The sequence below is a fragment of the Seriola aureovittata genome, chromosome 5 (assembly GCF_021018895.1).
Source record: "Seriola aureovittata isolate HTS-2021-v1 ecotype China chromosome 5, ASM2101889v1, whole genome shotgun sequence".
NCBI classification, from domain to species: domain Eukaryota; kingdom Metazoa; phylum Chordata; class Actinopteri; order Carangiformes; family Carangidae; genus Seriola; species Seriola aureovittata.
Window position 1 is genome coordinate 24,294,978 of NC_079368.1, and position 15,499 is coordinate 24,310,476.

The 15,499-nt window shown below is 38.9% G+C and overlaps 2 protein-coding genes across 3 annotated transcripts; both read left to right on the forward strand.

Annotated features, from left to right (window-relative positions):
• Positions 1-565: 565 nt before the first annotated feature.
• mfsd10 (major facilitator superfamily domain containing 10) lies at positions 566-6,999 on the forward strand. Of its 2 annotated transcripts, XM_056375923.1 has the most exons (13): positions 566-708; positions 1,480-1,661; positions 2,329-2,425; positions 2,583-2,686; positions 2,867-3,025; positions 3,243-3,434; positions 4,409-4,511; positions 4,629-4,740; positions 4,825-4,933; positions 5,012-5,102; positions 5,623-5,670; positions 5,760-5,849; positions 6,094-6,999. In XM_056375923.1, the coding sequence occupies exons 2-13, from the start codon at positions 1,512-1,514 to the stop codon at positions 6,195-6,197; spliced, it is 1,359 nt and encodes a 452-aa protein (XP_056231898.1). In that variant the 5' UTR covers positions 566-708; positions 1,480-1,511; the 3' UTR covers positions 6,198-6,999. The 2 variants fall into 2 exon arrangements, with proteins under 2 accessions (XP_056231898.1, XP_056231899.1); XM_056375924.1 differs by lacking the exon at positions 566-708 and having other exon boundaries at positions 1,499-1,661; positions 2,542-2,715.
• A 95-nt stretch (positions 7,000-7,094) lies between these two features.
• On the forward strand, positions 7,095-15,474 carry LOC130169315 (selenocysteine insertion sequence-binding protein 2-like). The gene is made up of 18 exons (XM_056375917.1): positions 7,095-7,458; positions 8,174-8,289; positions 8,418-8,574; positions 8,663-8,738; positions 8,910-9,124; positions 9,249-9,333; positions 9,426-9,520; positions 10,176-10,322; positions 10,467-10,556; positions 10,640-10,741; positions 10,838-10,973; positions 11,180-11,346; positions 11,444-11,573; positions 11,704-11,881; positions 12,055-12,275; positions 12,382-12,536; positions 12,679-12,874; positions 13,088-15,474. The coding sequence occupies exons 1-18, from the start codon at positions 7,450-7,452 to the stop codon at positions 13,213-13,215; spliced, it is 2,403 nt and encodes an 800-aa protein (XP_056231892.1). The 5' UTR covers positions 7,095-7,449; the 3' UTR covers positions 13,216-15,474.
• The last annotated feature ends 25 nt before the right edge of the window (positions 15,475-15,499 follow it).

Genomic DNA, 15,499 nt, shown 5'->3' on the forward strand with positions numbered 1-15,499 from the left:
ATATTTGAACATCTTATGCATCTTGCCAGTGAGCAATGCTTTAATAAGATCAACTTTTGGGTTGCCAGATATTGGAGAATCCTCCTCCGGCATGTCACTCTTTCTTTGAGGTAGCAACAGATGAGCTCAACATAAACTGAAACAATTTCCGTTTAAAGCTAAATTTTGATACAGATGAGTTATTGTTCTTCAAATGTGCACATTTCTAACAAATGTATTAACAAAATATATTAATCAAGTGAACAAGGGCCTTTTTGGGGCTCCTGGGCAGTTGCTTGCTTGCTTTGTCCAGTCGGTAATTTAGCCTTGCATTAGTAAATCATTTATAAACAATGATAAAGCCGTTAATTACGGATTATTAACCCTTTATAAATAGTGCCTTGTCAGAAAGTGGTGCTGTTCCTCGTATACACCTGGTATTATTATTTGAAGATTTTTGTTACTACATCATTTTTCATACACATACTGTAGGCCAACAAATCCTGAACGAGTCAAGAACACAAAAATACGAGCTTACGAGAATCACCTGAAGGCAGCATTTTAGTCTGTGTGCGTTGGGTACGACACTTCTTGTCATCCAAATGTAAGAGGACACCGCTTCCTGGTGTGGACTAATAATCATGAACTGATGAGAGAGCAGAGGTAGAGCAGCTCCAGTCCGTGTGATCTGTTGTTCTGAGTTACGAGTTACGAGTCTGCGGAAATAGTGTAAGTAAAACGGGTTTCAGTGTTTGTGATCGCTTGGTTAAAAATGTCCGAAAAGAAAGGGGGTGATGTGATGCTGATAGATATTGGTCAGTCTCACTGGATCGATATTACATTCTGCGGAAGCAACCACTTGTAGGAGATGTGTGCGCGTGTGTGTTTGTGTTTTAATGAGAGCAAGTTTCAGAACTAACAGCACTTATAAAATATTTGCATTTCAATGCATTTACTGAGGAGTTCATACAGACTGGGTTAAAGTTTACAGGATTTACAGGAATTGTTTCCTTCTTCCTTTTGGGCAACACCTCTCTTTCCTGATGACTTGCTGTAAGAATATGTAGTAAATGGAAAGTATATGATTAACTGCAACTTTACTGTAATGCATGTACTTTTGTACATATTTGTTTACATTTGGCATGTTGTGGATACTACTACCATTTACTTGTATATTTTACTTAAGCAAAAGCAGCAATACCACTTTGTTACAATACTCTGTTACATGTAAAAAATATTGCATTCAAAATTTGACTTGGAAAAGAATTAGTTTTAAATAATGTATTTCTTTCCAGGAAACCTTCAAGGAAATTATAAGGAAATTACACATCTGTAAAATGAAGCTGTTATAATTGTGGTATTTCCTCAAGGCTTTACTTGTTCCTGCTCCCACTGATAAGAAGCCAGGCTTACTGGCACTGTAAATTCAATGTAACACATTTACTTTCATGGCAGTGCTGCTCTTCTAACGTCAGCCGTATGTGTTCTACTTCTGAACAGGAACAGAAGAAACGTCGTCTTCAGCTTGAGGAATGTCAGACGCAAACAAATCTGCAGAGGATGGAGGCTCTTTCTCTAAGGTTATCAACATCGTGTTTATCATCCTGCTGCTGGACCTGCTGGGATTCACACTGATCCTCCCTCTACTCCCTGCCATTTTGGACCATTATGCACAAACAGGGGTTCGTTGCTGTTTTTGTTGTTGTTTTTTAAAGCAAATAACATATTCTGGCGACTCTCTATTAGAAAGGTGTAATTACTTAAAATGCACTTTTAAAACGAAGATACTTACTCATCATTGTCAGAGCTGACATAATAATAACATAACATTAAGATATATAATATTTAGAGGACCTGCAAGGTCTTCGTCAGGCACCAAAACACAGGCTGTATACACGGACAAAATGACAGCTCCAACTACAATTAGGAGATCCCATGATGTATCATGATTGTATCATGTGATCTGCCTATTGTAGATGGAGCTGTCAGTTTTTGTCTTTGTATAAAGCCTGTGTTATTGCCTTGCAAATGGAAACTTTGCACTAATAAGAACACCTGTACCCAGCTGGGGTTTATAGTCACCATAACTGCAGCAAAAAATGTGATTTTGAATCAGATTTACTGGACTGACAACGTGCAGAGTGCGATGCTCCTTCACACAAAGGAGGCTTTGTGCAAATAGTCTATTTCATAAAAGAACATAACCAACTCATGAGTGATTAGATTAGCAGCAATGGGCTGTGTTGGTGGGGGAGTCTGCTGAAGCTGACTCATGCTGAGTTGACCTCTTTCCTGGTTTTCATATTGTCCCTGTGTGATGTTACATTTTTGTGTTTTCTTGCTGGATAGGATGCAGTATATCAGTCTCTGCAGAGTATCGTGGACTGGTTCAGGGAGGCTGTTGGGATTCCTATGGAAAAGAAATACAACAGTGTCCTGTTTGGAGGTAGATATTTGATTGGTTTCGCATTCTGTGCAGCTGATATAGAGCTCTGCTTTTCACGACATTATGATCAAGTAAAAATAGAATTTTAATAATGCAAAATATGGGGTTCATTCCAGGTCACTGGTTTAATTTGTGAGCTCCTTAATTCGCCCTTCAGGTCTGATCGGGTCACTGTTTTCGCTGCTGCAGTTCCTGTCATCACCTATAACCGGTGCTCTGTCAGACCAGCATGGCAGACGGCCCCTGCTCCTTCTTACCACAGTGAGTGTGATGCCAAACGTATTGTTATTGTAAGTTTTTATTGATTTAACCACATTTTTTTACATTGTTAACCTTAGAGCCCCAGTGTCATAATATCATTGCACAGTTTGAAGAAGAAAAATTACAGCCATGCCATCAACGCTGATTAATTTGGGTCTAATTGGGCGCCTTGTGTTCCAGTTAGGGCTGATGTCTTCCTATGCGGTGTGGGCAGTTTCCCGGAGCTTCAGCATGTTCCTTTTGTTTCGGGTAATTGGGGGCATTTGTAAGGGCAACGTCAGCCTCTGCACTGCCATCGTGGCCGACTTGCCTTGCCCGAAAGTGCGAAATCGAGGAATGGTAGGCACAGACATTTCATATCTTAAAACACCCTAGACGTAAATGAATGCATGTTCACTTGAGAATCAGAGTGATATTTACTCAAATCTATTACCAGGACACTGTGACTCTGACACTCACATTTCATGGTTGTACATGATACTGCTGATGAGCCATTTTGTGTCATTGTTATTGTCTTCAATGTGACAAAAACTGAGGTTAATTTTACTGTGACCAGGCTATGATTGGCATCGCCTTCTCCTTGGGCTTCACCATGGGTCCTCTGATGGGGGCCTACTTTGCCATCAGCTCAAGAGCAACAGGAAATGTCTTCTACCAAACTCCAGCTCTGCTCGCCTTGGCCTTCAGTGTTGCTGATTTGGTCTTTATTTGGCTCATGCTGCCAGAGACTCTCACAAAAGATGTCAAGGTTAGCTGTGGAAACATGCACACTTCCAACTGACAAACTAACTCACACACAGTTTTACTCAAGGCACAGCAGTTTATTAAAGTACTTTTTCCCAAAGCAGAACTTTTCACTGGCTACCAGTGATAGGTGAATGATCTTAAAGGAGGAGTTACAGCCCAGAAGCTGGTTAGCTTAGCCTAGCATAAAGACTGGAAACAGCTAGCCAGGCTCTGTATGACTGCTTGCCTCCCAGTACATCTAAAGCCCACTAGTAAACATGTCATTTGTTTGTCAGTGCACAAACCAGTGTGTAAAAATTACACATCGAGAGTCAAGTGTTGAAATATTTCTTGGAAGTCGCAGTGCCAGACCAAACCATAGTCAAAGACAAGGGCAATGTAGAACCACAACAGAGCCAGGCTAACTATGTCCCCCTGTTTCTAGTCTTAATGCAAAGCTAGGCTAAGCGGCTGCCGGATGTAGCCTTATATTATTATTGGAGCTTCACAGTTGCAGAATGATGGATGTGCAGAGTTTGACACTAGAAGGCTGTTTTCACATTGACCTGCTGAAGGGGGGAACGTTTCTCCGTGCTTCCTTTGAATCTCAATGTGATCTGGAAACATGAAGCCACCAGGGCACATACTGTACATAATGAAAGACATACACATTTAGATTGAACAATATCTGCATATTCATGGTTTTTTATTGTGCGATCAGCGTTTTGAACTCAAAAAACTGAGCCACAAATCTTGCTCCACAGTGTGATATGTTATGTTTTAATTTTTTTTCTTTGTTTTAGGTATTTTATCTTTAATTTTTACATTTGTACTGCAGTCTCAGTAGTATTTTGTATTTGCTCCACAAGTTTTGCATGTCACTTGTTATCGTGCAGCTTTTATTTTTTGGTGAGCCAAAGGCAATTTTCCATTCTGTTGGAAAATAAAGTTTCTATTCTGATCTACTCTATTTTAATTTTTCTTGTTTCATCCTAGGCTTCGTCTTCAGGGTTCGGGGACTCCAGGGACCTCCTGAACCCGTTATCTTTGTTCTATTTTTCAGCTGTTACCAGGACAAAAGATCCACCTTCCAAAGAAAGTGAGTTCTCCAACACTCTGGATTCCTGTGTGAGGCAGAGGCTTACACCCATTTGACCCATTTATGAAGCATGAATGAACTTTGGCACACTGACAGAGGGTGCGGATGTCTTTACAGAAATGCAGAAGCTTCAAGTGTTGGGCCTGGTTTACTTCTGCTACCTTTTCCTGTTCTCTGGTCTGGAGTTCACGCTGAGTTTTCTGACTCACCAGCGCTTCCAGTTCACAAGGTACAAACTCATAGATAAGGCTGTGTACTCCATCAGTTGTTGAGAATGCACCTGAAGAGCCACTTTGCATTTTTTTCTCAACAGTATGCAGCAGGGAAAGATGTTCTTCTTCATTGGTGTCATCATGGCGTTGATCCAGGGGGGATACGCTCGCAGAATCAAACCGGGGCACCATATCAAGGCTGTTCGTGTGGTACGAGTCCGTTGGCATGTCAAAAACTGCACTTCAGCGCAAACGTCTTCTCTACTGAATTGTATTTCTTGTTTTTAGGCAATCATAACATTAATCCCAGCATTTATTCTCATTGGGTTATCGTGGAATATAACAATGCTTTACATCGGCTTGGCGTTATACTCCTTTGGTGAGTTGAGTTTACGTTCAATGATAAACAGTACTGTATGCCATGTTGACACACATAAAACCCTTTACTGTGTTCAGGAATGTGCAAAATAATTAAAATATAATTGATAAACAATGACACATGAGTCACAGCCAGGTAATGAGATTGATAAAAAAGGACTTCAACATGTGATTTAGATACACATTATATTTTGCATATAAAAAACAGTGGCAATAGATCAAAATACCAAAATATTTTAACATTTATTTATTTGACTGTGCTTTAACGATGCCATGTTGGTGGCCGTAATGTATCTCAATAGACAAAATAAAATAAATAAATAAAATAAAATAAAAGTTAGATTAAAACAGGACACGCCACCAATCACACATGTGAATATGCCGCAGCATAATATCCACAGATGATGCAAGATGTGAATATTTTGCTAAAGCATGAAGTATATCTACATCTAAAGGATTTATTTATTTATTTTTGTTTAATGGAATGTAATGTGTGTTCACATTTTCTCCTTTTGTTACAGCGGCTGCAATAGTCGTTCCATGCCTGTCAACACTTGTTTCTGACCATGGTGAGCCTCTCATTAATTCTCAATATTTTAAACTCACAAGTCGTTTTGATTATAATATAAATTTGCACACTGTTGCTGATTATCTGCAGGCTCTGCCAGTCAGAAAGGCACAGTGATGGGGATCCTGCGCAGTTTGGGTGCCTTAGCCAGAGCACTAGGACCAGTTGTATCTTCGTCCGGTGAGGAAGCTTTTCCTAATTTGACAGCAAACAGTTACAAATTACAATCTTGCTTTGTAGAAATGTTTGTAAAAGGCTCTTCTTGTGAAATAAAACACTGAAATACATAAATCCATCTTTGTATCATGCACCAAATTCAATTCAAGTCACTAACTTATTTTGAAACAGCGTCATATAAATTGTTTGCTACATCTTTGAACTTATTTGAAGTCGACTTGTTGTAACTGTTGTTTTTGCTTCACAGTTTACTGGATCGCTGGAGCACAGACCTGTTTCCTCATCACTTCAGCCTCTTTCATTGTACCCCTCACTCTGTTGAGCACAGCCAGGAGGCTAAAGGAGGAGTGAGCAGTGCAAAGACTTGAACAGACTTTGAAAGGACTGATTGCAGAGACATTCTGATACTTCGCTGCCTAAATGAATGTTATGGTGTCTGCTGGGAAAACGAGCACTCAATTATTCCTAACATCATAATAACAATCATGAGAAGATGTAAAGTATATGTTGTGTGTGTCTCTGCTGATGGCCAAGGATCAAGACATGAAACAAAATAATGCAAGAAGACAATGCACATGCCAAAACCAAAGCAGGATTGATGCCAGGAAAGTCATTGTATAAGCGTGAAATATATGACCTAATGCCTTTTATGTGCACATTTAAACCTGTGCATATTATGGACAGCATGGGTTGGGGTGGGTAACAATTTACATTTACACTTGTGGAACATATTTTTCATTTGATATCTTACGTAACGACTATACAAAAAGGTTGACAGCACTGGAACGTAATCAAGGTGGTAGAAAGTATTTAAGTGCATTTACTCAAGTATAACTTTGAGGTACTTGTACTTTACTTAAGTATTTCCATTTTTTGCTACTTAACACTTTTACTCCACAATATGTCTTGAGTGCCAGTGGTTGATTTGCAACTACAAGATCAATGATCCAGTTGTAGAATAAGAAGCGTATTTATAGATTAAACTACTCAATATAAGATGTACAAATGAGTAAAAATGTTCTCTACCTAAAGCGCTACAACATTAGAATACTGTTTAATGCAAATGTAAGGGCATGAGGGCATAAATGATGGTTTTCTTTTGATACTATGAATACATTTTTTTTTACTTTGAATAAAAATTGATGAATTTTTACTAGTAACTTATTGTTTTTAAAATGTGTGGCTTGATTTATTTCAAAATATCCACCAAGGATAGAGGAGAAAGTAAACTTTATGTTATCACCACTGGCTGTTGATTTGACTTTTTTTTTTTTCAAGCTAGATAACATTTTAACGTAACATTATTGAAAAGTAAAAGAAAAGCATTTACACGTAGTTAATTGTTTGTAATTTTTGTGAAGCTTGTAACGCTGTGAAGGCAGAAGATGTCGCTGTAACCTCTCCTGACCGCACACAATGTAAACATCAGCTGTTCCCATCAGGCTCATGTAGCGGCTATGCTATCAAACAGGTTGCTGCGGCGGGTTAGCCAACACGCTGTAGGCGCACACATATGAGGTGTCATTGTAACTGGCAGTCTGACAACACATGGAAGATCGAGTGAACATACGGAGATGCGACTGCGTCTAAGAAAAAGCTGAAGATGGACAAGGTAGTTTACGAAAAATATTGCTTTTGCCTGTTTTTTTTGTTTTTTTTTGCTATCTAGCATGCTAGCCTGTTACGCTAACGTACGCTGATGCATGTAGCTGACCATAAGCTAACTTTATGCAAACTTTAGCTGTTATAACCATGAGTAGAGCATACTTATAGGTTAACCGCTGCTTTGACCACACAATTGAGCTGTTTGTTGAGACGTGTTGTAAAACATTGGCTTTGCCTGGTTACCCAAAAGTTATGAATGTGTAACATTAGCTGGATGTTAATTTGAGCTAAATAAATGAGCTAATACTTAGCTAACTGTACTTGAGTCAAGTTAAGCTTAGCACATTTCATTGAATGAAGTATGAATCTAAAACATAGATTAAGTGATCGGATCATTTAAAATAACTTTAACTGTGGCAATAGACGGCTTTTTTTTACTTGAACTGGAGCCAACGTGATTGCCAAAGGTCGCATTCAAGCAGACTGTTGAGCAAACTGTTATCTGCTGTCCAGTCTTTTCCCCTTATCGCTGTTTTAAATATCTGTCAAGCATACATGACATAATCAAAAAGGAAAGGAAGGAAACAACAACAAACACAGGCTTAGTGTGTATATATGCATATGTCCATGAATGGATAAAGGATAGATATTTGGTTATTAACAAATTGTCTTTCTTTTGCGTGTGGGTGTTTTTTTTGTTGTTGTTTGTTTTGGCTGTCCAGTCTTTTGACCCTAAACACCAGAGGAGACAGAGAAAGGAGCAGGCAGAGCCACACACAGCCTCATCACCAACCCTGATGTTACCAAATGCTTATGTTTCTGACCAGATTTCAAGAGGGTAGGAAGATGATGACATAATATTTATATAATATTTCTGTTCTGGTCAAAGTAGCCTGTCATTTGCTCTACCTAATGGCCTGGAACATGTGTGTAAATTATTCAACTGCTTATTTGTGACAAATTTAGATCCTTGCTAAGGAACCGGTCAGGTCAGAGCCCAAACCAAGCAAGAAGAAGTGGAGATGTACCAAGGAGTTATGGCTACAGCAACAGCCGTCGTGTTAGAGAGACCAGTGATGATTTTCTACAGAGAGACAGGTCCGTACAGGATCCACAAGCAAAGGTTGGTTTAATTTTAAGTTTAAGAAAACTAAATCAAAGAAAACTGTCTTCATGAAATTATTTTCAGTGATTTTCATGTATCTCCACAGGCATCAAAAAGCAACAATGATTCTTCTGCTCAAAGTGGCAACATGGGCAAGATCACAATGGATCCACAGAGGAGAGGTAGTTTTCACACATGGCAGCCAAATGGAGAATTTTTCTTTCTTTTTTTTTTCTTTTTCAAAAAATATTCGCCAGAAATCTTTTTTTTCCTCCTTTGATTTCCCTCACTCTAGTCAGGGAAAATGATTTTGTAGCAAACTTTTGGAATCACATTTTGTAATTGATCCCCAGGTTTTAGAGGTGCCAGATCTGCCCCAAACTCTGCAGGGAGGTCAAAACCAGCACAGACCGACTTCGTCCCGTTTGAGGTGAAGATGGCCGACTTCCCAGAGTTGGCTGGTGTTTCGCTGGGCAAAGCAGGCGCTTCTCTTGTTCAGAAAGAGTGCTGGGGTCCAGCTCCTCCATCCACGAGCCCTCAAACGCAAACGTCGTCATCTGCCTGGAAGGTGAGCTCACTGACATATCAGATGGGATATTGTGTAAGAGTTAGTGGTGAATGCTTCACTTACATAGAGTTATACTCTGAATGAATTTGGTGTTACACTGCAACTGTAATTTTCTGTTGAATAGGTTGGCAGGAGAGGATCGCCAGCACAGCCTGATCCCCAACCAAGTGCCATTAATGTTAAGCCAGACTCCCCTGTCATCCCACCAGGTAGGATGAAACGACTCATCATCAGTCTTCCAATGACTTTAATGCAAAGGCAATAATGTTTCAGATATTTGTTTATCCTTTTTTGTGAACAGGTCAGCTGGTGGTGACATCATGGGCTAACGTCGCCTCTCAGCCTCCGAAGAAACTCGTCCCTAAAGAGAATACAATCAGCAGCAACCCCATGCAGGTTAGATGACTGATGTGAATGTAATGTGATTTCAAATCCTAACTGAAAGGGCTCCACATCACATATTTACAAATGACTTCTGCATATTTCAGAGATACACTATGTTCAGATTTCCATCATTCCATCTTTATTTTCTGTGATGAGTTGTGCTTTTCTTTTGTGGACGTCTGTTATAAAATAAACCAAATGTTATGCTTTTAGGAAACAAAGATCAGCTGATGTATTGTTATCAAATTTTTACTGTACATAAACTATATGAATTAATTAGATATACAGAAAAACTTGATCAGCATTAAACAACTTGCTCAGATGCAGAAATGTCCAGATTTCAGTTAGAAAAATCAAACATATTTGATTTAACTTGGACTCTCTGATAGTCTAATTGGTGGGAGAGCTTTCAATCGTAAAATCCTAAGAAGGCTTTAATTCATGTTGTGTGTTTCTGTCTTTTCTCATTACATATTTTTAAGCATGAAGAATTACCATCAGTAAACTGTTCATTGTGGCTGGTTTCATGTGTGGCTCTTTTGTGTGTGCAAGCACTAGGCCACTTTCCTTGGTAATAAATCATAGTTGTCAGCTAAACCTTTGGGTTTTCGTGCATTGCCATGTGTTTCAATGTTATATTCTGTCCCCTTATTTTGCATCTTATCAGACGGACGAAATGGCTGCACAGCAGGAAGAGGGCACCCCAGGGAAGAAAAAACGGAAGAAAAAGAAGAAGAAGGCTAAAGGTGCCGGCGAAGATGCAGAAGCGGAGTCAGAACAATCAGTAATTTATCAGGAGCCTCCAAAATTTGAGGTAAATAAAAAATAGTTTCTGTGTTTTCATTTGATCGAAAAACAAAACCCATTCATAAGCATTTTTTAAAATTTTCAAAATAGGTGTAGGTTTCTTTTAAATGTTGGATGGAAGATCATTTTTGTTGTTTTTTTGTCTTGTCAGGATGAAGAGGAGTTTCCAGGCTTGACTCCTGCTTTTACTGGAACTGATAGATTGATAAGCTACAGCAATGCAGCAAAGCTATGCAATGAGGTGAATTTATCCTTTGAGATGTTTTCACATCAAAATGAAGTAGATAGTCTGTAATATTCAAAATCTGTGTTGCCTTTTTTAAGGAAACCCAAAGAGAAGGAGGTCATCATCAGTCCGTAGACCAGAACAAGGAAAAATCATCTGCAGCAAAAGCTCTGCCCACAGAGACAAATAAAAAAGGACAGGTTTGTATTTTCAGATTACTTTCAAATAAACTCCTTTTAAAATTATCCAAGAAAAGGTCTGGTTTGTACTCCTGTTCTTGGTCTCTTGATTTGTAGAAAGCTGAAAAGATGTCTGGTGGGAAGAAGAGCAAAGTTCCTGTTCAGCTGGACATCGGAAATATGTTGGCTGCTCTGGAGAAGAAGCAGCAATCTCAAAAAGCCAAGCAAGACGCCAAACCAGTCATTCTCTCAGGTGGGTTATGGTCAGCATCTCTGCTTCACAGGGTTCCTCATTTGTCTTCGTCTCAAATAAGAATAATTTAAAGGTATATTTTGGCTGATTACTCATTTAAAAAGACATTCTAAGGGTGCGAAGGATTCAGAGCTGTTGGTTCAAGGTCTTAAAATGTAGCCCAGAGTAAATGTTTTTTTTTTTTTTTTTAATTAATTTCTTTAAAGTTGGAGGGGGACTACCTGTTGTCCAGAAGCAGCCGTCAGTGCAGAAGAAGCTGCCCTGGCAGCACGATAAAATTGCACACAACCCCCTGGACTCCACCAGCCCTTTGGTGAAGAAAGGAAAACAGAGAGAGGTCCCCAAAGCCAAGAAACCCACTCCTCTTAAGAAGGTAAGTCCACTCACTTTCTCAAGAACAAATACTGATGTTCTACAAGAAAGTTTTTCAGCAGTACAACCTTGTTAGTTTATTTCTGTCTGATCCTCAGGTCATTTTGAAAGAAAGGGAGGAGAGGAAGCAGAGACGTTTGCTGGAGGAGAGAGGTCTGCTGCCTGAAGATGAGTTCAAACCTGCTAATGATCCTGCAGACGAAGAGCAGTGTGATACAAATGCCACAGGTCAGAGCAATCATGTGAAAAATAAAATACATTTGAGTCCTGTGATAAGTAAACACAGCTGCAAGAAGGTGAAGGAAATCTTTGATTCTAGCTAATATTTGATCTGTATTTTGTGCTTGTCAAACCTCAGATGAGGTTGGGAGTCCTACAGAGGAGCTTGATGATCAGTCTGAGTTTAATGGTGCAAACCAGACACTGAAAGAGGGTGACGAGGAGGCCACCAAAGATGAGACAATAGAGCAACACACCACCTCACCTGTGCCCTGCTCAGTCAGTCAACCCAAAATCCACAGCAGGAAGTTCAGAGAGTAAGGATGCAAAAGCTATTTCCCTGTAAACTCAGGCACAATACTAATCTTTGTTGGTCTAGGTTGTTTGTGTTTTTGTTGACACACACATTAGAAAACTTTTAGTCCCATGGAATTGAATCGCTGTTTTTGTCAAATGTTTAATTTGAAATGTATATTGTTGTACATGTCAGCTACTGCAGCCAGATGCTGAGCAGAGACGTGGATGAGTGTGTGACGACTCTGCTAAAGGAGCTGGTTCGTTTCCAGGACCGCCTGTACCAGAAGGACCCCATGAAGGCCCGCATGAAGAGACGAATCGTGATGGGGCTCAGAGAAGTCCTGAAGCACCTCAAACTCAGGAAAGTCAAGTGTGTCATCATCTCACCTAACTGTGAACGGATCCAATCCAAAGGTACTGTGTCCTTGTGAGAGCTTCACGGTTTGTCATTAGGAAGTTTTCAGGAGTTTATTTTATACAGTCTTAGAATTTTCTCTTAATTTGTGTGTACCTATCACAGGTGGCCTGGATGAGGCTCTCCACACCATCATCGACACATGTCGTGAACAGGGGGTGCCATTCGTATTTGCACTCTCTAGGAAAGCTTTGGGCCGCTGCCTCAACAAGGCAGTGCCTGTCAGTCTTGTGGGCATCTTCAACTATGACGGTGCACAGGTCAGATTTAGTACACACTAATCCCTGTTCTGGAAATTAGCTTTAATGTTATTACTATGAGAATACCCACAAATGATTTTTGACCTTGAAAGATAATCTAAAAGCTAAGATAAACTAAAAGAGTCGTCTTTCTTACTCACAGGACTACTACCATAAGATGATTGAGTTGTCGTCTGAGGCCAGGAGAGCCTATGAGGTGATGGTGTCGAGCCTGGAGCAGACGGGCCAGACAGAGGCAGAGCAGGCAGTGAACATGGAGGAAGAGCTGCAGATCAGCAGCCTGGCAGAGGAGGCTGTGCCCAGTCCTGACACCACACAGCCAGAAGAACCAGAATACAGTAAGTGACTGTCCCAACCCAATATTGGTGATATCTGCTGTTTGGTCTGACAAGATCAAATTAAGTAACAGGTGTAATTTTGTGATTTAACCAGTTAAATCCACTATAGGGGAAATGTAGTTGAATAAGAGAAGAGTTAGTGGATACAACAGATTTCAAAGTCAGAAAATAAAAATAAAATAATTATCTTTTTGTTTTGTTTTTTTCTCCCAGTAAAAATTTGGAAGAAAATGTTGGAGAAGGAGTACAACCATAAGTTTTTGAACTTTGAGGAGCAGCTGAGCTCCATACACTTGGACAGTGAATGTACTGATAACACTGATGAAGATGTGAAGAGTTGACAGTGGTAAAGCACTCCGTGCCTAAAATATGGACCCACTCATGCTTCATCACCAGCATAGGAGAAACTAGGATGGACTAAGCAGCACAAAGGGTTCTGCTGCAGTGGTTCTGAACCTGGGGATTTTTGTCAGGAAATTCATCATGTTGCCAGTATCTGCAGTGAATTCTGATTTTCTTTAAGTAATATTTTTGTGTTTGAGTTCAAGATAAATGGGCAAAGCTGTGTATATTAAGAGTATGTGTGTGTGTGTGTGTGGGTGTAGAGGAGGCTAAAAACTGGAGAGGTTAACCACTGACTTACTAGGACCAAAGTTGTCACTTGAAGAGATCCCACAATATGAATTTTCAGCTATGTTGTCTGTGAACATACCTTGAGGATGTGTAGGGGTTTATGCACTGAATGTGTGTAAAATATCAATCAGTTGTTAAAGAATAAGAAAGAATCAGTGGTAATTTGGTTATAGACTTCAGCTCGACGGCTACTGTGTTACATTTTTTGGTTCTCTTATTAATTAATTAACTTCACTTCAACAGGAACACAAATAGTAGGAAATGAGATGATAGAGGAGGAATGACATGCAACAAAAATCTGTCGCCAGGCTCAGGTCAGCATTTGAAATCAGGGCTGAAATCAGGGCCAGTTAGATGATGAGCTTGTGAAATTATGGTTGTCCATCACCCTTTGTAAAACTTTAGGAAAAATAGACTGCATACGATTTCTGAATGTAGAAAAGATTTGTGGTTGTTTTGAGAAACTCAGTGCTCAAAGTTCCCACACTGCATGACACTGAGGTCACACATGGACACAAACCCTGCTTTTTCGTACATCTGACTTAAATGTGTTTCAATTCCAATTACATGGGGTATATACTATATGTTATCCTTATTGCATGTTGTTTTTTTCAATTGGTATACAAGAAAACTAAATACTAATATTAACAAGAAATTATACAGTACTTAGCTGTTGGACGACAGTCAAATCGAGACTTTAAAAATGCAGCTGTTTAAGTTTTTGGTACACAGCTTGTGTTCTTGTGTACTGTCACAGTTTGGGAACTTTTTGACCTTTTTTGAGGCCACAGTCATAAACCCCCAGGCCACAATGACAACCTAGTTTCATTTAAAAGCTAGAAATGTAGCTATGTTCTTATTTTGCATAAGAATTTTTTTTTTTTTTATATGACGTCAGAAATTTTTTTTTTTTTTTAAATCCTGATTGCACTACATAGTAGAGCCTCTGTTTTTGATAGCACAGGTACTACGCACTATATGTAGGACTGCCTATGATTAGGTTCTTTTTAACAGGAAAAACACCTAAATAATAAGGAACATTGCCTGTTGTTAATTTGACTCAGTTGAAATCATGTTTAGTAAGTCTTCTGTTGTCCCACATGCGGAGGAAAAGTAAAAAATAAAATAGCAAAATGATTTTGATAAAAGGAAAAATGACGGTAATATAAAGTGCTAGGTGACAATCACGTTAAAAGAAGCAATAAATTAAATAATTTGAAAGTCAGAATTAGAAGGTGTATATGATTATGACCTATGAAGACTTAAAAATTGCAGATATCATTTCGAATATAAACATTTCAGTTGTGGAAAGGTGTCTGGTGTGGTAAAAAAGAGTTTGTATGTTTGTATTGGATTTGATTCATGCAAGGTAGAGATGGCCAAATGCCAAAGTCTTGCTCAAGTCTTGGTACAGTTCTATCAAGTAGAACTTGGTAGTTCCATACCAACATGATGTTGTACCGAAAGTTATATTTTGTGATTCATCTCTTTTATAAATCATTGAATATAAACTCTGTATGTAAAATGGAGCATAGACAAATTTCCAAGGAGAATGGAGAATATAATTTTTATATTAATAGTCAGATGGTTTCTTTTTTATAATGCATTAAATAGGAAATAACAATTTTAGCAGAGGTGGGGTTGATTTATTGTCTTCAAAGTAAATATCAATGTAAATTGTCATTTGCATAAAGAAGACAAATACAGTATTTACTTTGAGTGAGTGGGTAATGAATATACAAGAGGAATAGTAGTGGACCACGTACACTTCCCTGAGGAACCCCTAATATAACAGACAGAGGTTAGATAACTAAAGCTAAGCACCTGGGAATTGTTTAAATAAATGTAAAAAGAAAATTGGGGAAATTTCGAATTGGGTCTGTTGTCATTGAAATGATTTATATTTGTTGATATATATCACACTAAATAATTGAATTTTGATTTGAATAAAGTATCTTGGGAAATATTTTAGTTATATCCGCAACGGTCAAT

What these genes read in the sequence shown, in the direction of transcription:
- mfsd10 (XM_056375923.1), top strand. Translation starts at nt 1,512, where the DNA reads ATGTCAGACGCAAACAAATCTGCAGAGGATGGAGGCTCTTTCTCTAAG. An exon ending in ACCATTATGCACAAACAGGG is followed by an intron (nt 1,662 to 2,328) that starts GTTCGTTGCTGT and finishes CTTGCTGGATAG; the next exon opens with GATGCAGTATATCAGTCTCT. An exon ending in CAACAGTGTCCTGTTTGGAG is followed by an intron (nt 2,426 to 2,582) that starts GTAGATATTTGA and finishes TTCGCCCTTCAG; the next exon opens with GTCTGATCGGGTCACTGTTT.
- LOC130169315 (XM_056375917.1), top strand. An exon ending in AATGGATCCACAGAGGAGAG is followed by an intron (nt 8,739 to 8,909) that starts GTAGTTTTCACA and finishes ATTGATCCCCAG; the next exon opens with GTTTTAGAGGTGCCAGATCT. An exon ending in TCAGCAGCAACCCCATGCAG is followed by an intron (nt 9,521 to 10,175) that starts GTTAGATGACTG and finishes GCATCTTATCAG; the next exon opens with ACGGACGAAATGGCTGCACA.